A 27,957-nucleotide genomic window follows, 5' to 3' on the forward strand; every position below is an offset into this window, starting at 1 on the left:
GCTTAATGTGGGATCCGAGGATGGCTAACATCTTACAGGACACAAAAGAGACTGCAAGAGGATTTTTTGGGGGGAGGGGTGAAGAATATAAATTTCCAGCATAGTATAGTCAGCCAAAAACCCTCTCTCATCTGACAATCAGCATCATTTACTTGAAAGAATTAAGTTACTGTAGAATCAAGCACAAATCACACGTCACAGGAAAATTATTTTATCCTGAATGTTAAGCCATAATTAACCAATTTTTGAAAGGCAGTTCTTTTTTCGATTAACTGAAAACCTCTAAACTGTAAGATGACATTTACATCAAGAAAATTCAATAGATTTTGTATTACAGAGGAACTCAATACATAACTGGAAGGAGGATAAATATGCTTAATAAATAAGGTGAAACAAAACAGAAGAGATTTCCATAAGCTGACTTCTTGTATTCTTGGAAAAAACACAACTTAAAAGAACACAATCAACAAAGTGCGTGCTAACAACAATAACCCTTACGTTCCAGTGCCTCATTTTTGAGTTATACGTCAAAGAAATTGTCAGCTGTCATGGCAATGCCATTATCTAATATCTGGCTTTAACGCTTTAACAAAAGCAAAAATGTGTCTGCTCAAGCTCACAGAGGACTGGTGAGCACATAGAAACCATGGCAACGCCACACAGAGGAGGAAACAATATTTTCCTGACCACTAAAAGGTTTTGAGTGGTGAACGGACAAAGAAAGTGGCAACACATTTCTGTTTTTTTTTGTTTTTTTTAATTAACTTTGCTTATTCTTTTTTATTACAGTCATAAAATCATATTTGCATGATGGGATTCACATACCCACTCATCTTCTGATTCATCATTCTTCCATAAGTCTCCAACTCATTTGATGACTTCTTCATGATGTCATTAATAAAGACTGCAGTGAGCCTGCATGTGCTGTGAGAATCCCCGTAGACAAGCTTGTCCTATGAGGCAATGCACTCAGCTTATCAACATGATTCATCTTCTTGATAACATGGTGTGTTTCAGTAAGGGGGTGGGGGTGGGGGGGTTGCGCAGTGTGATGATGGGTGAGAAGCACAGCGACCTGCTGCTGCCTAGGGTTGTATACAAAACACACAGGCGGAAAAAAAAAGAAAATGGGCTGAATATAAAAACACTTCATGCTCATGACATTTCTCATTTCCCATTTCTCAGGTTAAATGAAGCAGAGCAATACTACAATGCCACTACACCACTACTTTTATGTTTAAATGGTCTTTTTTTTTTTTTTCTGGTAGCCAAATACATTCTGTCGTGGGAATGTCCCTTAAATGTTACAGTCATTCCACACAGCATTAAAAAAACCAAAAAAAAACCCATTCTCTAATATCAACACGTCATCTTGTGAGATAAACATAAGCTCCAGGTTTCGCTATAGTAGAATATTAAAGCAGCTGTATTCCAGGTAGGCGTGAACTGCTGCTGACACGTGGAACATTAATCATGGAAGACTGCGCCTGCACTTGAGGTGAAACGCAAAAGTGTTGGAAACCTGAAGGTCTGATGGGAGAAAAAAAAAAAAAGGACTGCGGGAATGACCAACCCCTTGCGTGCGTGAATAAACAGCCGTAAAACAGTGAGCTGCGGAGCGCCAGGGCAGACTGGAAACTTAGGCGCTGTCCGTGGTGCTGAATCGCCCCGCAGCGTCCTCACTGGGAGTCCGTGAGGGGACCCACGACCCTGTGAGCATCATTTTTTTCTCTCTCTCTCCCCCCCACCCCCACCACGACCTGTTCATACCTGAGCTCTCCGATGATGGACGTCTACAGTCACAGCCACCGCAATTAACTCGGACAACGGAGGATGAAGGACTTGTGGATTTACTGAATGAAGAATGCGAAAAATGTTTGTGAAGACATCATTTGTCACGTACTTTCAGTGGTTATCTATTTACTGACCAGCTCGAGATTTGGAGATTCAGCCAGCAGCCGTTCCTTCATTCATTCATTCATTCATTCATGCATCAACATGTTATAAAGATGACCTGCTGTGATCTAGTTGCCCTTCAAGCATAAGAGAGAGATCTGTGGTTATAATCTAAGAGGAGCAACGATCCCCCCCCCCCTCCACCGAGACATGGCTCGCCTGCTTGTTTTGGTCAACTCCGTGGTCCTGTTGCTTTTTGGCAGTGACATGTTCTTGGTAGCAGCAAGTGAGTATGAGCCTCGATTAGCAGAGGAGTCAAATCAATTATTGTTCATTTTGTAGGCTTGTAAAATTCAACACTAGCCATGCTCAGAGTATTACAAAGCTGTTTATGTTTGATAGTCTAACGAGGTTTTTTGTTGGATTTTAATCTGCACCTGGTGATGCACTTAATTCCACCTTTTAATGCGTAAACATCAAACAAGACATAATACATGTTTTTTTTTTTGTTGCTCAGGTCTACTCAGCTACTATAGCGTATCCAGTAACACCCTTTGAAAAGGATTGCAATCATGTTTAGGTTCAAGATGGGCTGTTATAGCTTTACTTTCTTTGAATGGTTTACAAAAAAAGACATGGTGTCTATTTCAAAATACCCTGTATGTTTTACATTTGGATTCATATCTATGCAATAACTGCTAGAATAACCTTGGCAGTTTGCCCTACGTATGCATTGAATTAAAAAACAATGTAAGCACGTTTACAGCTAGAAAGCTGCCATTCATATTTCCAAAAAAGAGAATCTGCACTAAAGTCACATCGAGCCTTTTCTCATTGTGTCAGCTCACTTTAGAGGCACTTGCTCTCAATCTTGTTTGAACAAAGAAAGAACATTTCATTCTTAAATCATGGCATTTTGAATAATGTGAAAATATGGAAAAGCTCTCGTAGGTGACCAGTATATATGCGGATATTCACTTTTCTTTACTATTGTACCATCGAGAGATTGATTAATCTGTAGGTGGTCTCATTTTTCCACGCTGTATATACTCCAATAATAATTTTGCATTCTTTCCATTGCCTGCTCAGCTTCAGGCTTGATGTGAATTAATCTTTCCTATTTCTGTAGCAGAAATATTCTCTCTCTGCCTCTGCATCTACAGTATCTCTGTCTTTTTATCAGCATGTCTACCTCTATCACTTCTCCCCCTCTCCTCCCAAGGGAACCGAGTCTTACATGAGATAGCGCCTCGTGAAAATCAGATTGGCACCTCACTGTATCTGTGGGTGTGTGCACTGTCGGCCTGATTCAAATTTATTCAGAGCTTTTGTCATGTTCTGCCCTGACATGTGGAACGCAAAAGCATCTATGATCTCAGGAGAGTTCTGCATGGAGCTGTCAAGAGCAGGAAAAGTCAATTAAAATAATAAACACGACTATATATTTAAATGTGGCCGTTACAAATGAGCTTCAAAGTAAATTAAAATAAATGTTGAATGCATTACTGCCAGCTTCATGCACACTATTAGACTGTGGGATTCACAGTGACATTCAGATGCAGCTCTAAATAAATTGTAAGCTTCATTGGTTCATAGTGAGGTTGTTCATTAAACGTGATAACGAAAGCAGGAAAAGAAAACATTCCAGTCAAGTCTCGCTTTGCTTACTCAATAAGTGCAATTTGCTTTAATATTTTGAGACTGTTACTAAACTGCACAATGGTGGAGGATTTGTTCTTGAAGCGTTTCATTCATCCATTAAGATTCCTTTACAACATGACATTTGCTCCAGATGATCATGTATTTAAGTCAGAATTTAGCTTCCGTTATGTAGATGTCATTGAGAAAGATTCTAGTATGATGCGATCTGCCCAAGAAAAACAATGTAAACTCACACAAAGTTTATTTTTTCTTCAAATCAGACAAGAAATACTTGACTGTGGGTGACAATATTTACACTGAGACAGTCTGAAAACAAGCATGCTTGAAAAATTATTCCCAACAACCAGAGCTTCAGGCACACGTGAACGGATTTATTGGATTTATTTGGCTGGCCAGGCTCATATCATTCTTCAAATTGGCAATCTGCTCTTGATAAACCTTGTGACACATTCTTGACAAATAGACCTTCTGCATTAGAGCGGAATCCATCAGAGTGAGGGCCAATGTTTGCTCAAGTTTGTCATTATTTTATCTGCTGTCACATGGCACACACTTTACACATTAACAGAAAATACAAACCACAGTGTGGAGGGACACACACACACACACACACACACACACACACACACACACACACACACACACACACACACACACACACACACACACACACACACACACACACACACACACACAACAGGATTTAGTTCATCCCAGATTTTACATCAGTGTTTTAGCATCATAAAGAAACATACCACTGTAGCCAATAAAATGAAAGGTACAAACTCTGTAAACAACTTGTTCATAAATTTGCTCCTACATGCTGGCCTTAATAGTCTTAGTATGAAGTAATGTTAGCTTGCTGATGAAAAGCCTTGGGGTTTGGCCAGTGATTACATTAACCTTAGACTTGCACCTGGTCCCATCTGGTCCCTCTGCCGTCAGTGAGAAAGAAGACAAAGTGCACCTTAAGGGAGGGACAGTAAGTTATTTTACTGTAGAGAAGCTCTAAAATGTAATAAAAAGTATAGACGTTAGCCACGACTGGCTGAACAAGTCCTGCCATCTTTATCCATCTACACAGCTACTTCATACTGTTGTTGCTGCACAAGATAAATACCAGTGAAGTTGAATAAGAGATGTAATCGCAGATCATATGAAGTCACTGCTCCCACATGACTTAAAAATGTGAAAGAAAGACAGGATCTCAGAAGGGATGGGAGTTTGGTGATGAAACAAGAAAAAAATGGTCTTGAAAGGCAATATGGGGGCAGACAGTGCTGCGGCTGTGATAAAACCAGCACGACATTGCTTAAGAGCTCTGCTACCAGGTGATTTGCAACACTTTGGGCCTGCGAGCAGCTGTGAGACAATGTCCCGCTGTGCAGATGATAACATTTAGACTTCCAACGACAGATGAAGCTGTTTGAAGATTGACTGGGCAACCCATCAAAATTCACGACACCTGTTATGAGTTATTGCCTTTATTTATAAGGTGTCAGTGAATATATTATCTCTCAAGGGACGAAGGCATTATACTGTTCAGAAAAGGAATTACATTACAAGCAGCTTCAAACTGTCACCAGCTTAGAGGTAATTGAGATTGAAATATGATCAATACAACAGTCCACAACCTTGGTAAACAAGTGTTTTACATTTTAAAAGGGTTAGAAGCAATATGAATTATGCACCTTTTGGAGTTTATTATGCACTCAATCATTTGGAACATTTAACATTTATTGCAGAATAATGAGCTGAGCACTAATTTATGTCATTGGCATTGTTTGTAAAATGAAGAAGCAGCTTCTTCTCTCAATCTGGAATATGCCACAGAGTACATGAGCTCTTTGGAAAAATCATTCAAAAGAAATAACTGGATTCAATCTGCAGAAGATTTATGGAGTCAAACTGGAGTCAGAATAGGTCGCTGGCTGTGCTATCACACCTTCTAGAATAAATGCATTGAATTACGATGTGTGCTTAGCATCCAGAAATAGTGAAGAGATTTAAGGGCATCATTACAGAAAGTTATACTGGACCTCCCTAGGTGCAAATGTGTATTTGCTCATGAGTGCCATAATTTAATATCTCACATCAGATGCCAAAGCAAACACAAAAAGGCAGATTTATTGCTTTTTCCATTGGCCATGCATTTCCACCTTAATGTTTTTCTAAAATAAATATATAAAATATTTGACCATAAAAAAAGCAATCTCTTCTCTTATGCTGTGAATATATAGTATAAACAACCAATAAACTAACCATGTATACTGTAAATCTGTAATTGTGATTTCGCAAGCAAATATAGAGGGCAAAATATGAGATACGTCGCTGTAACAAATCAAACTGGGCTCCTTTCCACCTGGCTCGTCAGCCGTTCAGAGATACACCAGCAATAGCTAATGTGCTGGGCTTTGGGAATACGCGATGATTCATCCTGGCAGTGCACCCACATCCCAAGAGGGTCTTACCATTTGTTTGAACAGACACACGCCTCGGCTGCTGTGACCTATTGCTGTTTTGGTCTTAGATTTAACATGACGCAGTAGCCACAAGGGCAGAGGCAGGGAGACTGAAAGCCTCGTCTGACCAGAGGGTCTTCAGATCTGCCTCAAGGTCACCCTTTGCACCAAACGCAGAGGCCATAATCGATTGTCTCCGAGATAAAAACCGACACAAGTGCAAGAAGCGTAAGAGAGAGAGAGGGAGAGATAAAAGGGGAGGCGTTGGGAGATAAGAGGAGAGCAATGTGAGAGGGACCTAGAGGGACCTAGAGCTACGCAACGGCAAATCATTTGAAATAGCTCCCTTCTTTCTCAGGTGATGTTTTGGGATGAATTTTTGTGTAAAGCACATGCCTTTGGCAGTCATCTCGAGATAACTGTGTTAAAGGTTATTACGCTCATGCTTCATGAGTTAATGAAAGCGGTTGAAATACATATTGACTAGACATTTGTCAATTAACACTTCCTTTGTACGGAACTGCAAAAGAAAGCTGCAACTAAAGATCTTACCGCCGATGAGCAGCTGTGACACTGTAGTTGCATCGCATTAGGAAGTGTGTTTTATTATGTAGCAAGTATTGTTTTCTCTAATGCCATCCTTACAGGAAACTATTATTTTTGTCATTATTTTTTACACAATAGCTGAAAATATTTTCACACACTCAGTTACTGTTTGCAACAACACATGAAGTCCATTTCAGCCACGTTAACGGCAAAAAGCCCTGGCCTCTAGGTCCCCAAATACCCGGCCAGTCCCATCCTACCCGAGCCATTGCTTGGAGACTGAAGCTGTACTGTGCCCTCTATTAGATCTGTCACACTCTGTTTCTCCTGCCCTTTGCTTTCTCGGGCTTTTGTCCCACTTTGCAATCAACGCTTCCACCGGCATCCAAATCATGATAGATGGCTGCAAAGCGACAGGGTGAAGAAAGGTAACCCTGTCCGGGGGAGATGGAGGTGAAATAGACACTGGTTACTGTGTGGCCAGGTTGACAGACAAGGCTGTTGAGAGGGGATGAGGAAATAGATACAGATACATATCTGATGTTTACGTATTGTAACATATGTGATTTTTTACTAATCACAATAAAATGCAAACATGCAGTTTATTTAAACACATAGTAACTAGATCACTTAACTGTTGTTTACTTTTAATATACTCATTTTAAATCTAATTGTTTGCCAGAGGAGTTGATACAGTTATATGTTGTTATCAGTGGCTGGCCTTTCCTTAAAAATACATGTTACAAATATTGGCCTATTTCCAAACAGTTCGAATAATTTGTTTTTCACTAAGGCTGCCTTGGAAAACAGTTGTGTTTATGACAGTTTGTCTGTTTGTTTGAATGTGAGAGCTAGTTGCTCTAAGTAATCCAATGGTTAAGAAAGTAATATCAGTGACACTACTGCACATACGCACGAAATCCAACAGTTTACTCTATTGAGATGACACAACCAGCCTGCTTTCCCAGAGTGCTGCTGTATTTCCTGTTTCCTAATTCTTCTACAAACATGACCACATAAGTTTAAAGACTGAACTTTTAATTAAAAAAGAGACACCTGTGGTGAGCTCAGAGTGCCGAAACAATGCTTGAGACTTTCCAGGTGCACTGTGGACCCATATTGTTTGGATAATTTAATATCTGGTGGGTGGATTAACAGACCCCCCTATTTCTGTTTCCGTTCCTTCAGACCGGCCACCTGCTCCCGTCAATGTGTCCGTCATGCACCTGCGGGCCGACTCGGCAACTGTTTCCTGGGAAGTTCCGGAGGGAGATATAATAATTGGTTTCTCAATCTTGCAACAGGTAAGTCCTGAACTTCTAATCAAAACTTAGGGAGATTATGTAAAGGTTGGCAGGACAACATACCCGGAAAAAAAAATGGTTTACACTGTCTAGGACATCCATGAATATAATGCAAAAAAATCTTCTTATAGCGCTGTATAATAAAAGTTATAAACATTAATGGCAGTAATCATAACAAATTAATAAGCATTTTATTATGACTTATAAGGTCACCTATCAAAATACTTCATAATTACTGGTCTTTTTGGAAGTATCACTATATATTGTAAATCCCATTGTCTTTTCAATCTTTTTACATGCATTCTAATCACGGTTATACTGCATTATAATGTATTTTAAGTTACTCATATGTTCCCTTTTTGCTTTTTTTTTTGCAAAAATATAATTAAAACTACCAGAACACACAAAACCAGAACACAGAACACACAAAACATTGTACCATTAACTTTTTACTTCATACTTGCATTATGGAAATATTATAATGTATTACAACTATGAAAGTTATAATACAGAATGATCTTTGCAAAAATAGAGTCAGTGAGTGACCAAAAATGTATTGATACTTGACCTTATAAGTGTTATGATTATTTTTATAATGTGCTTATAACTGTTATTATACAGCACTATAAAGCAGCTTATAATGTCGTTATAAGTGTATTAATAATGTATAACAGACATGGGAATCATGGAAAGTGTTACAGAAAAGTGCATTTGTTTTATTTTGGGCTATAGCGATTTGTGGTTTTGGCATTAAGCCTTTGTCATTTCATGTTGAAATTGTGTTGGCGCACCACAAAGCCAGTCTGAAGGAAGTGCACCTGGAATCCATTTTCTACCTTGTCACACGGTTGTGATGGCCTGTGGAACCCGTTAGGACAAAATGGGTGTAGAAGAGTGAAACTGATTTTTCGGGCAGCGAAAAGATAATACATCCACTGAATGAAGTCCATAGAGGTGTTTTTTTTTTGTCAGCAAATGCCTCAGTACATATCATGAGTTTGTCCAACCTATTGAGTAAGTACTGTATGCACAAGATCCTGGGTGAATAAAGATGTGTTTTTGTCTTAATGCATACTCTTAGGAACCCCTTCAAGCTTTGCTTGGCATGCAGAAAGGCAGACTAAATATTGCCTTCAAGCCTGGAGTCAGAATAAAACTTCACGACACGGTGAAATTGTCAAGGGAAAAACAAGGGGTGCAGCGGGACTATGTGAAGCTGCCAAACAGCATTTTTTTAGGCTAAAAAGATTTCAAAGGCTTAAAATAGTAAAACCAATGAATGCTAACGCTAAATGGCATATGTTGCCAAATTTGATTTCATGCTTTATGTAACTCAAAACATCATGCAAGCATTTAAGTGCGACTGATGGACTATTTGCGACACATAAACCGTCTGTTACTCATGATATGGAGCCGAGTCTGAACATGTTTGGTATGCCGGTTTAAGGATTACAGTATTCAATGCTCACGGAGAAATATCAATTAAGCAGGACCGTAAAACATAGACATCTGTCCCAAAGCCAATTCTAGTGCAGATAAGGTAGAAAGCTCACTAAGAGGAGAGCTCTGCATGCAAGCAGGAGAACAAATTATCTCAGCTTTGGGACTTTATTGCTCCAATAACATTCTGAAAGGTCAAAGACAATGTCTGAGTCTCTGAAAGCTTGAGATTCAAGGCACTTGCAGTTTAAATGAATCACAATATTGACTCCACAGTCATACTCCATATGGTGAGACAAAATTGCCAAGTGTCTTTCTCCAACGCCCTGAATATTTTCTGGTTGGCCACCTCTGTCGCACATTATTACGGCCCAAAAAAAGGGAGGCTACATGATTGTAGCATTACAGAAGATAATGTGTTCCTTAGGGACTCATTGCAGGGCGATCACCCCATTGATCAATGTATGGATTATTGTTTCCCTCTTTAAATCAGAGGCAGGAAGGACACATGCAGCGATTCATCCGGGAAGTCAACACCACCAGCCGCTCTTGTGTCCTTTGGGACCTGGAAGAAGAGACAGACTACATCATCCAGGTCCAGTCAATCGGCCTCTATGGGGAAAGCCAAGCCAGCAAGAAGGTCCATTTTCGCACCCTCAAGAAGACAGACCGCTTCCCCTCCAACAGCTCCAATCAAGGTAAGCTGCTCTGAGGTACAGGTAACGAAAATGACCTATGTAGAAGTTAATTTGAAAAAATGTGTCACTGTTTGTGTTCAAGGACAAAAATGAAGCGTGATTCAAAGAGTAGGGGCTCCTGTTTCCTCGAATACTAATAATCTAGTAAACTTTTTATGATTTTATCCAGGCCTTTAACAATACTAAAACCAACAATCAATCTATCCTGCTAACATTGTTTGTACAGTCAGAGATGTGGTTTATAGCTACTTGCCATGGTACCCAGCAGGGCTTTGAGTTACATACTAATGTTAGCTTGCTAGCATGCTTACAACGGCAATTCTAACATGCTAATGTTTGTAGTGGATTATTAACTGCCTGTTCGCCATCCATTTGGTCATTTGCACTAAACACAAAACAGCTGAGGCTGATGGGAATGTCACAAAATATTGAGCAAATTAAAACGATAATGGCGCTACATAAATGAAAAGTAAAGAGATCACGAAGGCTATTATGATTCATCCACTGGTGACCATGAATGTCAGTAGCCAGATAAATGGCGATCCATTAAATAGTTGTTGAGATATATTTGTTAGGATATTTTGAGATATGCCGCTATTATGGCCAAAAACGATTTAAACACAGAAAATACACATAAAACTGCACTGCGTGACATTTATTATTAGCACTTGAAAATATGATGGGGAATGTTAATTTTAATGAAGAAAAACATATTTGACCTAGTGCATTGGTGTGGCTTGGTTATGTGTTTTTATTAGTGTCTTTAATGGTAATTTATAGTTTCATAGCGCAGAGGTAAAAGCTACATCAGGCTTGAGATACACCGACAGTAATTCTTAGTAGGATAAATTAATTTTGTGTTTTGGTGTGTTTATGATATTTATTAATATTAACAAAATGGTAACATTTTTGGTTCGTTAGTTGTTTTTTCAACTAACAAACGAGTCTCTCCTCAAGTCAACTAGATGCTACGAAATTTGTCAAAATACAGTATGACTGATAAGGTCACAAATTGGTGACTGCATCAATCTTTTCACAGTGTTGCATCTCAGTGTGTTGTGTCTTCTTGCTGTTGAATGCTTTTAAGCACGCTGACATTGAAAATGAGGTTCAGGAAAGGCTAGGGCAGGTAACCTGAAGCCTCCTTTTACAGCGTCTCTCTGAGGGGCCTATATGCAAGTTTATTTTCTCCTGGAAACCAATTCATTATTGTCATACTCTTCAAGCATGGCCGCAAGCAAGCTCCTCTGAATTTATGCAACTCTATTTCACTACGGGTGCCTAATCAGAATTTGGATACACTCTGAAGCACTTTGGATTCAGTGTTTATGCTTATGAGCTGGAGGAAATATGGAGACCATCAACAATAGAGGATAGGTTCAGTAACTCTCAATTTCTCCCAGCACAGATGAGGATAGAATGAGAAAACGCTATTTGCTTTGTATTGTAAGTAGATGGGAAGAGACTGAATTTCTGAAAGAAACTCTTTGCAAATCTTCTCTGCTTTGGCCATGATTATGGGATTAGCCTAATACATCAACTCTTACAATAATGGCACATGCATTCGACATTGGTCTAGAAACAGGCCTGATACTTCAATTTTTTTTGTTATTATCATATGGTGTAGTTGAGGTTATGATTACAGGAAGTGCTATTGCAAGTGAATCATGTGACGTTTCTCTGCAGCTGACTCAGGTTTGGTACCAGTAGTTAAGTTGGCAAGATCGGCGAATGGGGAAAGAAACTAATTCAGGCTCAAGTTCAACACAGGAGCCTTTACACTGCCCATTAAGCTAATACAGACACCGATATTACACTCTTTTCCTGTTGCTTTATATTAATTACTCTAGAAATGTTTCTGTACTTGTATTTTAATTTAAAAGCAATGGACTTTAGAAACCTAACCAACCATCAACATTGGTACAATCCTGATCAATGTTGCAGAGTGAATCTTGAATAAGTAGGAAGGAAATGGCCATACGACTTTTGACTTATGGCCAAGACTCTTGGAAAAGAACCAGTGTGCAACATTAATCAGGATTTGACCGAGTCATCCAAGTGGGTCAGAAAAACAGCCCACTCAGTGGAAGAGCATCATTTGTAGGAGTTTGTTTTTGTAGGAGTAGAAACAATCAGTGTCAGCTTTCCATAAATCTAAGTCCAGCTCTGCTGACTTCTCATGCCCCAGTTTCAAAGTCCAATCACATTTTCTTTACGTAACTCTTCTCGTCAAGTTTAGTACTCAACCTAATTAATGATGTAAAATTACCCCACTGGTGCAATCAGTAAAAGAACATAAAGACGTAACATGCAGTGAGTAGATCACAACAACACCAGTAACACATAACTGACCACACAGGTAGAGACGTGAGCTTAAACAAAGCAGATATAAATTTAGAAATATGCTATTACTACATCAATTACACAAATTAAATTATCCTACATACTGGTTGAGACATCTCTTTTAGCCACAATATTGATTCACAGCCCCTAAGCGAATTTTCGTTATTTTATGAAAATTAAATTAGTTCCTTAACAAGCTTTTGCACTTTCTGAGAGGATGTTTGAAGAGTTTCCTTCTAAAAGAAGCAAACAACTTGATGCACCTTAATGTAATATGGTATTTTTTTGTTCAGGATCTTGCTGTTGACCATTGTTCCTTAAAAGGCTTTTTTAATCTAGTTGGCTGCGACATCACAAAGCCATTTCAGAAAACCTTTGTCACAGCCAAGTGCCTTCGATTGAAACTAAATTGATTTGCGGGATATTCCAGGCATTCCCAAGAGCTAGTGCTATGATACCCATGAATCAATAATGCTTTTATTTTTTTTCTTCAATGCAATTCTCTTTGATAATGTGATTACATATTAGTGCATCTTATATGTCACTGAATACACCTGGCCTGAACTACATTCAGAACCAATCTATTTCATATGAGGTATTTCCTGGCAAGGCATACACCAGATGTTGCTGGGGAATTTAAATTTAAATAAGCTGCTGTGATTATTTTTTTACAAAGATCAATATGTATTTCAGAAGTCTACTTTAATTTAATTAGTTCCACAGAAAGCTTTTAATTAGAGTACAAAAGTGAGGTATGTTGTGCTGCTGTCAGAGGAGCAGTGCTTATTTAAGATAAATGTTTGTTGTATGTCAGCAGTTCATTACTTTTCCGCAAATTTAAGCAATGACGTTATTATTACACTTGCAAACTAAACATATTTTAAAGAACTCAAATAGAATTCATTTAATTGAGGTATGATTCCAGCATAATGAAGGGACTTTTTGAAATATAAGCAATTTACAATGTTAGATTCATTAAACTGAAAGTGATTCTCTTTTGCTTACAGATGGAGATCTGTGATTAAAGGGGGTGCAGCTGTGATCATTAGCAGGAATAGTGGTGCCACAGTCAATACAAAAAAAATATCCAGATACCTATTTAAATGATTCCCAAATAAAAGACAGAAAGATGCTCAAAAATGCTACCTGCTGCCATTGAGCTGTCAAAGGGTTTCACATAGGAGGGCAAATAAATAAAAAGAACGCTTTGAAAGGATGGATGCCTTGAGCAGTCAAATCTAACTAGGTAGGTGGTCCCTTTAGACACAATTACTGTGTGATACTTCAAAGAGATGCAAAGCTGTCTTTGCTGAGTCAGAAGCTACACCTCGGCTCTCCCATTAACAGCAGTGACACAAAATGTATGCTGCACACGGTTTTCTTTTGACTTTGACTGATGCTCACATTTTTCCATCTGTTGTGCGTGTTTTATAAACATATACATACGAACTCCACTGTTTTCAACTGTAGTTTAAATCCCATGTTTTTAAATTACTCAGTTTGTAGGAGATATAATGCAAAAGGAAATCTCGTTTTTGTGACACCAGTACAGCACCCTTGGTGGGTTGTTTCAGGGTTTCCCGACACAGTTCCCAGCCACAAACAACACCGTGGGATTTGGGGAGAGCAGAAGGAAGGTTGACTAATTATCTCAAACACAAACTCTTTGGTGCACCGGTGGCAGCACAATCTGCTCGTCCTCCACTACAGCAGAGAATCACACGGCATATGTGAATGAAACATAACATGAAATATGTAGGATACAGCAGCAGGACATGTTATTCAGGTCATCGGGAAATTCTGTTCACTCAGTCTGTGGTATGAAACCTATTGCATCAATTACGCACATACTGAATATCAGCATGCTACACACAGTCCACATGTACATAAGCGTTTATTTTTTTCCAAATTAAGTAGGGTTATTGGCTCAACTAGAAAATGAGCAAGTAGTTCAGTTGTAGAGTGTTGCAGAATACAGAAGCCCCAATGAGTAAATTCCTTACTGAAACAGCCTCCTACCAGTAGTTTATCTAAGCAAACTCTTTTTTTCATACATGCAGAACTATTTTATTTTTCAGTTGGTTAGGTTTAGACAGATATAAGAGATGTAGGATTAATAAAGCGGAGAGCAACTTGTAAGAAGCACCAGTTGTACTTATTGTGACCTGAGTTCTGACCTTGCATTTAAGTGTAATGCACAGTCTGACTTCAACTCTGGAGAACAATGTGCAACTGGAAGGTACAATCAATATTTTGTCCTGACCTAAAGATAAAATATTTTCAAGTGAAATGATTCATGTAAAACAAAAGTCTTTGTACTTTTCTGTAATTTGAAGCTGTTTTCCACTGTGATGAACTTCTTCCCTCTCTCCACTCACATTCCCATACACACAACTACCAAGACTTATAAAAAACGTGAAAGTATTGACCACAATCCGTAATAGCTGTTATGTGAAGAGAGCTGAGTCTGGCATATGAGGCCAGTTTCTTGACAGCTTGATTCACTAAAAGAGGCAATTGGGAAGAGTGGCACTCTGGAGGAGTTCCATACAGAAGAGATATTAAGAGATAGTTTGGTGGAGTGGAAAAAGGCCCATAGTCAATCCACTTAAAGGAGGATTAATGCTACAGGACTGATTTGTGGTAATGCCCACCACATTTTCTGACTTCTATTGTTTTTGTTAAATGGCATAATAGTCATAAGAGATAAAGGAGTGTCCACTTTTGCCAGTCATTACCGACAGAATGAGGGTTAATGATCTTACATTATTAGGAAATCCAGTAAAGAGTTCTGACACTAATACTACTTTTGTGATGTTCAGTTTTTACTGACAGTATTTTAGGGTGTTATTTCAATTCTTGTTCAACTGGTATGCATATCAATGTATTTCATAAGTTGTCCCTTCCACGTAAAAAAGGTTATGACAAAATGTTCTCAGTAGTATTTAAGAGTTTGTTGACTGTACCTGTCCTGTCTGTGCTCTCTCATAGATGACCCCACTGTGCAGGGCCTGGACAAGTCCCGTCATCTACAAACAGGAGAGATGATCATAATTGTGGTGGTCTTGGTCATGTGGGCAGGTAAGTTTGCACACTGTGAGTGTGGTTGATATCAATTTAGTCTTAGGAGAAAGAAATCAAAGTGAAAGACACTTTTTTTTACAAGATAAAAAGTATGATAAACAGCAATTTACAACCTTGAATAGGATAAGCTGTTACAGATAATGGATGGACATGTATGTTTAAGGTCTTCATATTCAAGTAAATTTCCCAAACTTACTGATGTAACTAACATGAGCTTTCAAATTAATGACCTGAAGAGTATAATACAATTAAACAAATCAATAACTAATAAGTTAAATATATAGTTTAGCCCCTAAAATGTTATTCTAGGGGGTAACAGCTTGAGGTGTTGCAATAACTTCCTGTTTACATAAGTAATTGCTTCTGACTGGACGGCGCTACAGAAGTTTACTAGCCACCATTTAACACATTGCTAAGGTCTTACTGTACTAGCGTATTACATTTCTTAACATTTAATGGTTCCATGCAATTTAGTAAATCACTACTTTAATATATATTCAGCAAAATACTGTCTCTATAATAAGCTCATAGTCCTGTGTGTTATTAATGGCTTGATTGGAGATTCAATATGGTTATCTATAAATCTGACGCACAGCTTGAAATGTTATTGATCAGTTGTCGTCAATGAAGAAATTACATTAAAATCCTGCTCAATAGGCCAAAAGATAATTGGATTTTTGCCACTGGAACTGCTACTTTGTATTTATTGTCAGGCTCAATGATATATACTAATGGTGCACATCTGACAGAGCTTTCACACTGTAGATTTTCTTGTAGTTACATCAATACATTGACATACCAATCAATAAGATGCGAAGTAATGGACAGTCATCCAGAACAAGACCTATAGGATCCATGTTAAATGGAAGTTAAAGTCCGAAACCGGAAAAATAAGTCTGCCAACATTGCATTTAGGGCTTTTTTTTGTGAATGCAATGTCAAAACAACATCACACTTTTCTGAGCCTTCTCTGCAACCAAGCTCTTCATCCATGTATGACATTTCTACTCCTTTGAGGAAGTGCTGATTAATGAAGTGTTGGGGAACAATGAGAAGTGGCATATCTGACAGGCTGCCAGGAGCGGGGGATTCCCACCCCCGAGCGCCAGAGTGAGATGTTAAATAATACTAATGAGGGTAACCAAAGTAACATGGAGGCTGTGAAGAGTGGGAGTATAAGAATAAAACCACCTCATGTGGCACATTCATAATGGACTGCTCATTTGCAGGCAGTCCAGTTTAAAGCCCCCTTATTCCCCTGCAATTTATGAGGCATCAAGCACCTTCTAACATTCACAATCTACAAAAGAGAGTTGTTTACTTCTGCATTTATTCATGTATTTGTTCATTCCTGTTCTCATTAAATGTATTAGCCCTTTCTGTGTCCTTTAATCTTTTTTGTAACCTTTCACTGGTATAGAATAATAAAGTAGTTAGCAAATTAAAAATATGCAAAGACGTGTTCTGTCGGTTTCTAAAAGTGCTTAAAAATGTTGGGAAGTCTTTATAAAACATCCCCAAATTTGCAGAGCAGCTGAAATCCTGAAGAAAGTGTCACATGAAAACAGTGTTGTAATAAACTGCAATGTAAACTTGTAATTTAACCACCAAACAAACCAGTTGAAATGTGGCGATGCCTACCATGAGTCTCTCACAATGACATGTAGCTGCAATATTGCAGATCGCTCACACGCGTGAATAATAATGTGTTAAATCAATAACTTTTACTTCTCACAGCTCCCTAGTTTTCATTACCATAACCCCATATCAATCCTTTAATAATTAATGATAGCCTTCTAATAGAAATGCATAACCTCAGTGAAGCAAGGAAGTTAATTGTGAGCACACAATTGGAGGCAGAAGTGCATCTGGCGGATTGCATATAGTAGCAAAGCGAACTCCATGGAGCATTACTGCCTTCCAAGCTCTCAGATAAAGGCCGAGCCATCACACTCCCTCGGGAGCAGAATTCCATTATCCACACAGCCTTTCAACGTGCTAAGATAGAATAAGTGGTGACATGTCTGTGAGTGACAATTGCCGACCCACCACTGAATTCCTATCCTCATTTATGTGTGTGTGTGTGTGTGTTGCATGTGTGTGCCCCTCCCTCTCCTCCCCGCAGCCGTCATTGCCCTGTTTTGCCGGCAGTATGACATCATCAAGGATAACGACTCCAGCAACAATAAGGAGAAGGCCAAGCCGTCGTCAGAGAGGAGCACGCCGGAGCACCACAGTGGAGGGCTGCTGAGGAGCAAGGTGAGCGTCACTCCTCTGAATGAAGGCCCACATAAAAGGCTCTTTCAAGCAGCTGTATATGTACACACACAGCGGCTTTTCTCTGAGTGACAGTGAGCCGGCAATTCACAAACACCTCGACCTTGAAACTGAAGCAGCTCAATGGAATCCAGCCATCATTTACTTTTTTTTCTTTTTTTTTACTGGGACATGTCAAAATGTCTTCGTTTTCTGTTCTGTGTTGTGCTTTATATGAAGCACCTTCCTGCAGAAACAATTTCCTCCAGTGAGTAACATTAATGTAATCTATTATTTGTGCTCAGCCAACTCCCACTGCTGATAAGTGTCCACCTCTTTGCTACTTCACAACTGCAAAATTTGGTTATGCTGGATATTAACATGATTACTGTAGTTTTGTAGGATGCAGGTACATCTGGTTCTACCGTACAGGCTGGAACACAAAGAGCTCCAATATGCCATGATTATTGGTGGATTTATTGGGAGATGGTGCTTGATTAATAACTAAATATTTTGCCCTGTGATGGTGTTTGTAGCAGGTCCACATATACTTCTGTTGGCTTACAACGACCCAACTAGAACCTTCTCTCTCGGGCTTTACTCGTCTAGACATTCTCACATTAAATAGATTAACAGCAAGCAGCCAGCTGTTCCCGTGATTAAAATGCAAGACATGAATTGACATTTGATTAGCAAATGCAATTTGCATGTGGAGGCACGTGGAGAATACTTGTGTATGTTTAATTAGGAAATAGGTTATCCTTTAAAGGAAAAACGAATCGTATATCAAAGCAAGGAAAGTTAATGGTAACTATTTTCATGAGTAGAAATAAAATAACTTTATCTTTCCTTTTTATAAAAAATATATTTCAAATTTTATTCGCAGTGACAGAAATCTGTTCTCAATATGTAAATACTTATTACTTTATGGTATATTACTTAAACATTAACATTACAGTTAACGTTTGCATATAGTAGCAAAGCACCCTTAACTTGAATGTTAAACTACTTATCATGAACGGTTGAAAAAAATACGTGGCCAAGGGATACACATATCTACTGCTAATATGATGTATTTCTGACATAAATTTGAATGTTCTTCAATTCATACAAAACTAGGCTGTAAAAAAAAAAGAATGAAAAGAAAGATTTGGGGAAAAAGACATCACTTAATGTGTGAAATGCAACAATAAAAACACCTTTTTACTTTGAATATGCCAAAGTCTTGCAGCAGTTAAAGTGGAAATGTAGATTATTAGAAGTCTTCAAGCATTTCCAATAATATTACCTGGGTTCACGGCTCCTCTGCCAGATATAGTTTACTGTAAAAGTGTATTTGTCTTGTATGTTCAAAGTATGTCTTTATTGTAAAGGAGAAAGTAAAATAATAATTATGATTTAATTTATCTTGTCTGTTGCAGTTTCATCCTTCTGTGCCGTCTATCAACATCATCGAAGTTTGAGAAGAAGGAAGCCACATTCCTTTCTCTGTTCTACCATCAACGCATGTACCACCTTTCTCACTGATGAGGGAAAAAAGCTGGAATAAATGTGTTGTTTCTGTGGGTCATCATCAGTGATTAAGGTCGGCTGCAGCTGTCTTTGCAAAAGACATACATGCATGTACCTAGTATTTGTAGGAAAACTCTAAAGTACAGGTACACACCCACATCCACATGACCCAACACACACACATCTACACACCCTAACACACACGCACGCACACACAGTACAGTAAAGTAGCTAACAGAAACCTATTCCTGCAGGTTGATAGAACATAAACTAATGTAACCCATGGTGCAGTTAACATTGATAACTTTGCCAGGTGCTTAGTATGTTGTTGCAATACAAAACATGCAATCATCTCTGGGAAGCCGGTCTTCACGACTTTAAATTCACAGTGTATTTTTGATATTGGCATGTGCAATTAGACACCACGTCCACTGGCTATAGGCAACTCAGCTCTGAATAAACAAAACATTTTTCTTTAAAAAAACAGTATATATTATATGACTGCTGTTGGCAGATTGTTAATATGGAGAGAAAGCAAATACATGTGTTCATTTGTTAGACCCGCCACAGCGACATTTCTTAATTTTTTCTATTAATATTAAAGTGTGGATAACATTGTATTTTTTCATATTTCATAAATAACAAACATTATGTCTGTACATAAATCATTCATTTACTAAAGTTGCATGCAGGTCCTTTGCCTGTAGAAAAGCATTTGATGTGCATTCTGAGTTAGATGCCAAAAAATGGAGAAATAAACATGATTGCAGTCCTGTGAAGCTGTTCATGTTTCCTTCTATTCTGCCTGCTGTTAGAACAGGGCGTTGTCTTTTATCATCCAGCGTTTGATATCAGATCTTGCACATTTCCAGACAATTGTATTTCTTGAAGTGTAAAATAAAGCTTCTTTTGAATGTCCCATCACAAAGTTGCAGCTAATGTAATTGGCATGTGCATAACTCATTTCAAGTGCATACAAAATGCCCTTCCACACACACACACACACACTGCTCATCAACTGTCACAAATATACATTTGGTGCATTTAATGCTGGCCAGAGACTTACATTAAAGTAGTTAACTTTACTTCATGGACAAAATGCTGTCCAAGTAGAGTCACAAAAAGGGGTTGTAACGAAGGTAATACCTTAGAGTGGTACAAAATGAATTTGGTAATAATATAGTAGTTCAAATTCTCACTACTTTCATTCTGATGAACAAAATGCATATAGTGCAGAGAAGTGACACATTAGATCCTGACGGCCGAAATATTACAAACACAAAATTGTTTAGTAGAATTGAGGATCATATCATGTCTTGTTACAGATATTCAATTCAAGTGTCGGCTCTCCAGTCGAAAAGTTGCCTTGATGCTCTCAGCTCTCACTGGAGAACCCTGAGAGAACCCTATCTGACACAGGGAGAACATGCAAACTCCAAACAGAAGGCCCGTCTAGCCCGGGGAATCAAACCCGGGCTGTCTGCTGCAGTACTAATTCATTAAGCCATTTAACCTGGCCTTTAAATTAGAACATTCCTAATCAAAAATGCAATTACAGGTACCTAAGAATACAGGTCATCCTAAAACAGAGAGTGATTGCAGCCTCCTGGGGATTTATAGGTAATGTTGTACACCCTCTCTTTTTTCCCAGCCTAATTTTATCGCTGCAGACTTCTTTCCATTAGTTGTTCAGGTGATTTATGGGCTATCACTATGGCTGAGATAAGCTACGGTTAGAAGTGATCAAGAGATCCAAGTATATATTTTCATTATTGTTCTTGGTCCCATGTCTCCATGTGCAGCAATATTAGCAGCCTCCTCTGTTCTCCATATGTACTTTATTTCACCTGGAACAGAATTGGATGAACAAGAAGTATTGGTTAAATAGGTGTCAATGTTAACATTCTTCAAAATTTGCTAAAAAAACAACTTATTACTGTTGATGTTTAATGAGTTTCAGAAGTAAAGGGTTTGTTTAAGTTCAAAACACTAATGTGAAAAATATTTCATAGCATTTTTATACTGAAAATATATCATACAAATAGCAGAAAGAAGACGGATGCTTAACTCTTATGCACTAAATAACCAACAGTCGTACATCTAACTGCAACAGGAACACTTGCTAGTTATTTCCTTCCATATTGCACTTTCTCAGATGAAGTGGTTAAGGCTTTGGCGTATCTGACCTCCACAATGATTTGGCCATTTCAAAATAGTATTTGATAATTAGCAATTCATTAGTTATTAATACTAAATGAGCTGTTAATTCGCAGATCCCAGGACACAGACAAATTCACATTAGTAATGAACAGATTGCCCCAAATTTAAACAAAAGATCCTAAAATAGAATCTAATGAATTATTAATCGTTTGGATTGTGAGAATAGTTACCAAACGGTGACAGTGCTGCTTTTAACTGCAGAGTGACATAAGCGATAAAAACGTATAGTCATCCTATTCATTACACTTCATCATTACAGCAATATTCATTAAATGACACTACAGTTTGTGCATCGAAACAAGATTTGACTGGCCGCTTTAGAGTCTGATGACATGACATGCAGTATCCTGTTTGCAGAGAGCTCAGATTTGCGAAAGTATCAGGAAGACATCAGTAAGCAGTTGAAAAGCATGGAAGCAGATGGGCTCGTCATTGACTCGCCATCTCCAGTCATTCTTGTGTACTGGTCACAACAAAGCCAAACATCAAAAGCATTCTAAAAACCTAAAATTGTGAATTGTTGTCACCACACAAATGTAATTTCGCCACAGCGAATAGAAGAAGCGAACAAGCAGCAACGACGCTGTGGTTGTCAATGCAGCACATGAAGTAACACCAAGTAGTTTCTCAGTCTCCAGTGAGTTATCTCTGAAATATCAAAAGTGCCCTTTTTCTACAGCTTTTATTTGGTGCTCCCTGCAGACTGATCTCCCTCCTGAAGACAGGACTGTTTCTCCACAAAGCCTTTGTTCAACCACAAGACACGCGATCACATTGAGTTATCTGGACAGTCCAGTCCTCCAGGAGTAGAAATTGTTAAGGGAAGAGTCCTGCAGAGGCTGCAACAAGTCCGACTCATAAAAGTGGACTGGTTGATAAATGTGAAATAAATAATGTACTTTTTAAAACATATATATTTGATTAGTCATTTGAATTTACCACAAGTGATCTCTGTTGGTGCTGCATAGTCTGACAACCAGATTGAAGGCTTGCTATGATTCAGCCTCCATGTCTTTAAAAATTAATACACTATTTGCATTCCTCGCCAAACATTAATCAGACTAAACAAACACTCTAAGATCACTGGCGTCTCAGAGAACACGCACACACAAATTTGATTTGAGGAAAAAAGCCTTTATCTAAACCAAGCAGCAACCTTCGGCTCTGCCGAGTAAAGCCAATGCCGGTGTCCCAAACTTGCATTATCTCTACTGACCAGCAGGGGGCGACTCCTCTAGTTGCCAAAAAGATTCCGACTGTATAGCAGTCTATGAGAAAATGAGCCGACTTCTCACTTGATTTATTACTACAGTTAACACTATAAACATGGGTTAATGATCTGAATCCCTAGTTTCAAGTCTTCTTCAATACAGCATGATGTTCATTTAGAAAATGTTGGTCCCATTTAAAATAAGAGAGACCATAAACCAGGTTATGCTTCAGGGAGGGCTTACTGTGATCGACAGGTCGCTGCCACTACCAGAGCAGTGTACGATGTCTCCACGCCTTTCCTCCGCAGTCCAAATAAGGTAACTTCTGTTCACTGGTTGCTAAAAGGCCAGAAAGTGAAGGCCAAATAGCACAACTCAAGGCTTCAAAACTGCAGTCCAGTTTTTCAGGTAAACAAAAATATCCATTCATGTTCATTCTTAATACCTTTGGAAAATTCAGTTTAAAAAAAAGCATTTTACTTGTGAAAAAAAACAACAAGCTCCTTTTCTTCATGTTTTTTTGTCTATATAATTAGTTTAAAAGATTGATCAGTTAAAAAGTTATAGTTATACAAATAGTTCTACCTGAAATGTAATTGACTGTGTTAGGAATCAAAGTTCATGTGAACATTTTTTTTTATTTGATTGAGAGAACAGACAAGATATTGTTTCTTTGCACCTGGTATGCATTGTTTGATTTTTCCATTATGAGCAGTGGGCTGAATGAAGACACATCGATGTAATTGTGTCAGTCAGACGGACAAACAAGAGGTTCTGCTTGCTTTGGATCGACCACAGTGAGCCAGGAAAGTGTTTGAGGGAAAAAACAGTATGGATTCATACTCTTTGTTTAAACTAAAATGTTCTGGATAAATCAACCATCACAATAAAGAGAGTGCTCGTCTGCACAGCGAGCTGTGATCTTTAATTGGTTCTTTTTGAAGCTGACTGGTTGAATCTCATTATTGATCAAATTATAAAGCAATTCTGTGATCAAATCGATTGCTACAAAAACACATTGCAATCATATTGTCTGGCACTTTTGAAGGCCAAACTATCTTTGCAACTATACTGTAAATAAGAGAAGAAGGTTCTTTACAAAAGACCGGCTCCTTTAAATGGTTTTCTAGGTTTGAAAAATCACAGTTGAGTGCAATGAAATATTTGTACAAAGTATTTTATTGTGCATAAATATGTAACAAACCATAACAGTGTCCAACATTTGTACACTTATTTATTTTTAATTTTTTTACACAGTTTAGGACAACTGCTTGTGGTTTATAGACAAACTGCTGTTATCATAATAACACAACACTGTTGAAAACCCACTAATTGCATAGATAGAAAATAAGCACCTTCTTTGAAAAGTAAACTGATACTGTAAACATCAGTGGTTAATTTGGGAAAGAATAGCTTATCTGAAATTACTGAAAGCCTCAAATGTTTTCAGGCCTCAAACCCCAACAGGCTGATTTGTATTCAGTGCACTCCGGACTCAAATTGGCATGTTATACCTCCATCAGCAGGTCGGTCTGCACCCCCACCTCCCGCATGGAAAATTCTCGGCTACGACAAAAAAAACACATCCATTCACGATTTGCTGGGTATCAGTGTGCTGTACAGAGAATACTGGCTACACGAAAGAAAACTCTTCAGTTCAGCAGATCAATTCACGCCATGATACAATTTATACAGGGATTTATCCATTCTACATAATAACCCAGAGGGATTTGGCTGCAATAATAAAATCATATCACACTGCTTCTTTTTCTATGAAAATCAATTTAAAAGGGCAAAGTCTGGGTGAAGACTATATCCAAGTTTAATATCCAACAGAGACCATTATAGGTCTGTGCTTCGAATAAGAATGCAGCTTGTGGTGAAGCTGTGCAGAAGCAACTCCAGCTTTTATCCTTTCAGTAAACGTACTTCAAAACTCTGTTTGTTGGTTGTTGTTATTGAAAACCATTATTGAGCCGTAGAGCTGCTGGACAAAAGCCCATCTCCAAATATCACTCAATAGCACTGATTCAGCTGATACTGAAGCATCCACACATGAATCAGTCAATGATGGAGATGAAAAGAGTGAGAAAATTGGCAAAAATTATTTCTATACGTGAGGAAAGATGAGAAAGGTAAGGCAAAAAATGAGGACTTTGCATTTTGACAGTGCACTCTGCTAAACGGTCAATACTAAAGTGCAAACATGGCTCGATAGATTTCCATAGACGAGCTGGAGGCAATTAATGACACCCCAAAAACAGTAAAGATCTTACTATCAAAGATGCAATGGAGGCGGTATTTCAGCCAGACAGGAACAAAACAATGCAATTAAGCTTCATGGCGTAACCTGATAAAGCCATCCAATTATTCTGCAGCGGGTGTCATGACAACGACACCGAGCCCCCGCTACCTCCGCCTCAGTCATGATGCCATGAATACAGAGAGAAAGGACCACTTCAGACAGACTGGGGCAAAACATAATATCCTCCTGACAGAGAATGTCATCTGAGAGTCATCTAAAAATAATTTGCTGAGTCTTAGCAGAGCAATAATTCATATATAATAAGATTTGGGACAAAGGACGTGTTTCGTGGGACAGACTGCAGTTAAGGGAGGAAAATGTGAACCGTGTCGATCAATGTAACAAGTGATGACGGACTTGAGAACAGGATTTTGACTTAATAACTGAATACTGTACATGGGGAACTGATGGCTATGTTACAACATAAAGCAATTCCTGCAGTGATTAAAACCACATACGATTATATTTGTACAAATTGTCTAACCTAATGCAAAACATACTGGCATCTACACATTCACATCTCAACAAGAGTGATAATTTGTTTTTAAAAACAACTTTTGTGAAGCCCTGAATCCATTCATCCTACTTATTTTATAATGATACAATATGCATACATAAATTACACATAAATTGAAAAAATACAGAATAAGGAAATATGTTTCTTTTTCTCTAATAATGTGGCCTTGCCATACACTTAACTTTCCTCCTCTTAACATTACAGCATCGCTATTCTTTAACAGTAAGATCCTCTTTATGTACAGTGGCAGCTGACTGAATGAGGAAATGGCAGAATGTATAATATGTAGTCATTGTATGTTGGTTACATAAGTAATATTCATATAGAAAGTGTTGAAACTGATTGTTACAGGAATATCAGCGGGATTCTGAGGGAGAAAGGTCAACTGTTGTGTTGTCTTTACATTTGCAAACACAATCCATTGACATTGTTAACATGAAGCAAGCAAGCACATGGGTTATCAATGGAATATCAATTTTCATCACTGATAATCTAAATTTTTCGCAATATTAATGTTGTTGATGTTAATGTGTTTTGGTGGATTCAAAATTTCAAATAATAATAATATTATAATAATAATATTAAGCTATGTCTACCTTTAAGGGGCACTCCATCAATTTAACACACCAAGTTCAGTTGGTTCATCATAAATTGATACTGTGAAAACATTTGTATTATGTCTTAGCTCTCAAGTCTGGGAAAATAACCCTGATGATGTCATAGTGATGTCATCAGGATCATCTTAACTCCGCTGTCTTACAAACTGGGATCGTGAGGCTAGCTGTATGTTGTAGGAGTTTAACAGGCAGGTAGGGTCTAATAAAAGCCGCTACCGGATTGCATTATGGGATATGTTTTTGGAGCTTGAATGCACTGCTGAGACTGTGTCTGATATTCTGAAGCAAAACTAAGCTTGAAGGTTCATTCTTGACCTTCTAAGCAACATCTCATAGCCTTTGTCAGCAGATAAAGTTGCTCTGTTGTCATGGTGATTGTTCAACCTAATAGATCATTTATTTCTTATTTATTTCTCCATTATTTATTTTATTTGATGGTTTAAAGTCTTGGATACACAAAGTAAGTAGCAGTCCTTTTATCCAAGAAAAAATAAACTGTGTTTGATTTGATGGTAATGAGATATGTACACTGTGCCACATTCTGTAAATGTTTCATGTATGCTTCTAATTTCCAAGATGGATTCTGGCTTTTTCTTTAAGACACATGTTATGTTCCAATATATGAAAAGACGACATACGGGTATAGTTTGCTTGTGTCAAATTACTTTATCACACGCCGTTGCATTATTCAAAGGACTGCTTGAATCAGCACAACAAGCTGAATGATGAACGCATAATTCATAAAATATCATGACTGAAGATTTGTACCAGCTTTGCTGATGATCTCTAACGCTGTACTTCTTCCAGTGATGGCTGAGACTGGCAGCTGTTACTCTGTTAAGCAAACGGCGAGATCACAGAAAGAGATGACAGCCTTTTATGTACACACATCTCTAAACTACTTGATGCTGAGAATATCCAAATGCGTGTTATCTAAGTGGAAGGGGAAAGTGTTTTTTACAAGTTTGGATTAAAAGAAGGAGAATCCCTTTGATGAATCTTCTGTGGAACTTCTTTGAGTAGAACTATTGAATTTATGCCCATCTTGCAGTTCTGTGTAGTACATTGTGTGCACAGTCTTTCATCTGGCAGTTTGTGAGAATAAGAATATGGTGGAAGATGGCTGTTTACACTGAGTGGAGTGTTGACTGGCAGGCAGAGCAGTTTATAATATCAGGGCATCCATTCTGTCTTCTCCGCAGCAGCCGAGGAAAATCAAGCAGAGCCTCCCTGACTCAGGTTGTGCACCAGGAAGCATGATATGTTTTCTGTCGGCTCAACTGACGTATGCTGCTTTTGTGTTTTCATTCCCAATCTATTTTTCTGTGGTGCTCCAAGTTGGGCAACTATGTCGGCGTGTGTTATTTAAACTCATTGTTTCAGACGGACAACAGATTCTCGTAGGAGACATCCCCGGGACTCAGAGCTGCATCGTCAGAGACGGGTTCGGAGCAGGACTCGGCCAGTCTGCCAGAGACAGAAAGAGAGGAAGAGAGAAAAGTAATATTGCTACAGAGGTCAAAAGCAGGATATATTTATTCATCCAAGGGGTTCACAGGATATGCTTGGCTTAAAAATGTGAGAAGAAGAAAGGTTAGAATGTAGAATGACTGGAATGACTGTAAATGAGCCATCAGTGGCAGACAAGGGGAGAATACATACAAGGTCACACACAGAATTAAACTAAGCCATTTTACTATTAAAACTAGAACTTTGTGAGATATCAAAATAAATATTGATAAGTTCTAAACAAAACCCTACAACGGACACCTCAAAATAACTTATCAATAGTTGAAGATTGCAGGTAGAAAAAGTCTGTCTTTTCTTTATGTATATTCCCGATGTATTCAACAAGCTAAATAACTTGGAAGTGTACTTCCTTCA

The 27,957-nt window shown here is 38.3% G+C and overlaps 2 protein-coding genes across 2 annotated transcripts in view; one reads left to right on the forward strand and one right to left on the reverse strand.

Annotated features, from left to right (window-relative positions):
• Positions 1 to 2,106: 2,106 nt before the first annotated feature.
• Positions 2,107 to 19,154, forward strand: fndc4a (fibronectin type III domain containing 4a). Its single transcript, XM_054618913.1, has 6 exons — positions 2,107 to 2,182; positions 7,755 to 7,870; positions 9,804 to 10,008; positions 15,343 to 15,432; positions 17,561 to 17,694; positions 19,113 to 19,154. The coding sequence occupies exons 1-6, from the start codon at positions 2,107 to 2,109 to the stop codon at positions 19,152 to 19,154; spliced, it is 663 nt and encodes a 220-aa protein (XP_054474888.1).
• A 7,510-nt stretch (positions 19,155 to 26,664) lies between these two features.
• si:dkey-71h2.2 (low density lipoprotein receptor adapter protein 1) overlaps positions 26,665 to 27,957 on the reverse strand; it is a 38,368-nt gene continuing 37,075 nt past the window's right edge. Inside the window, exon 10 of the mRNA XM_054619074.1 lies at positions 26,665 to 27,540. Within this exon, the coding sequence (XP_054475049.1) occupies positions 27,494 to 27,540 (47 nt within the window). The 3' untranslated portion in view covers positions 26,665 to 27,493. The remainder of the gene's footprint in view (positions 27,541 to 27,957) is intronic.

Source organism: Anoplopoma fimbria, chromosome 18 (assembly GCF_027596085.1).
Source record: "Anoplopoma fimbria isolate UVic2021 breed Golden Eagle Sablefish chromosome 18, Afim_UVic_2022, whole genome shotgun sequence".
Taxonomy (NCBI): domain Eukaryota; kingdom Metazoa; phylum Chordata; class Actinopteri; order Perciformes; family Anoplopomatidae; genus Anoplopoma; species Anoplopoma fimbria.

What these genes read in the sequence shown, in the direction of transcription:
- fndc4a (XM_054618913.1), top strand. Translation starts at nt 2,107, where the DNA reads ATGGCTCGCCTGCTTGTTTTGGTCAACTCCGTGGTCCTGTTGCTTTTT. An exon ending in CATGTTCTTGGTAGCAGCAA is followed by an intron (nt 2,183 to 7,754) that starts GTGAGTATGAGC and finishes CCGTTCCTTCAG; the next exon opens with ACCGGCCACCTGCTCCCGTC. An exon ending in CTCCAACAGCTCCAATCAAG is followed by an intron (nt 10,009 to 15,342) that starts GTAAGCTGCTCT and finishes GCTCTCTCATAG; the next exon opens with ATGACCCCACTGTGCAGGGC.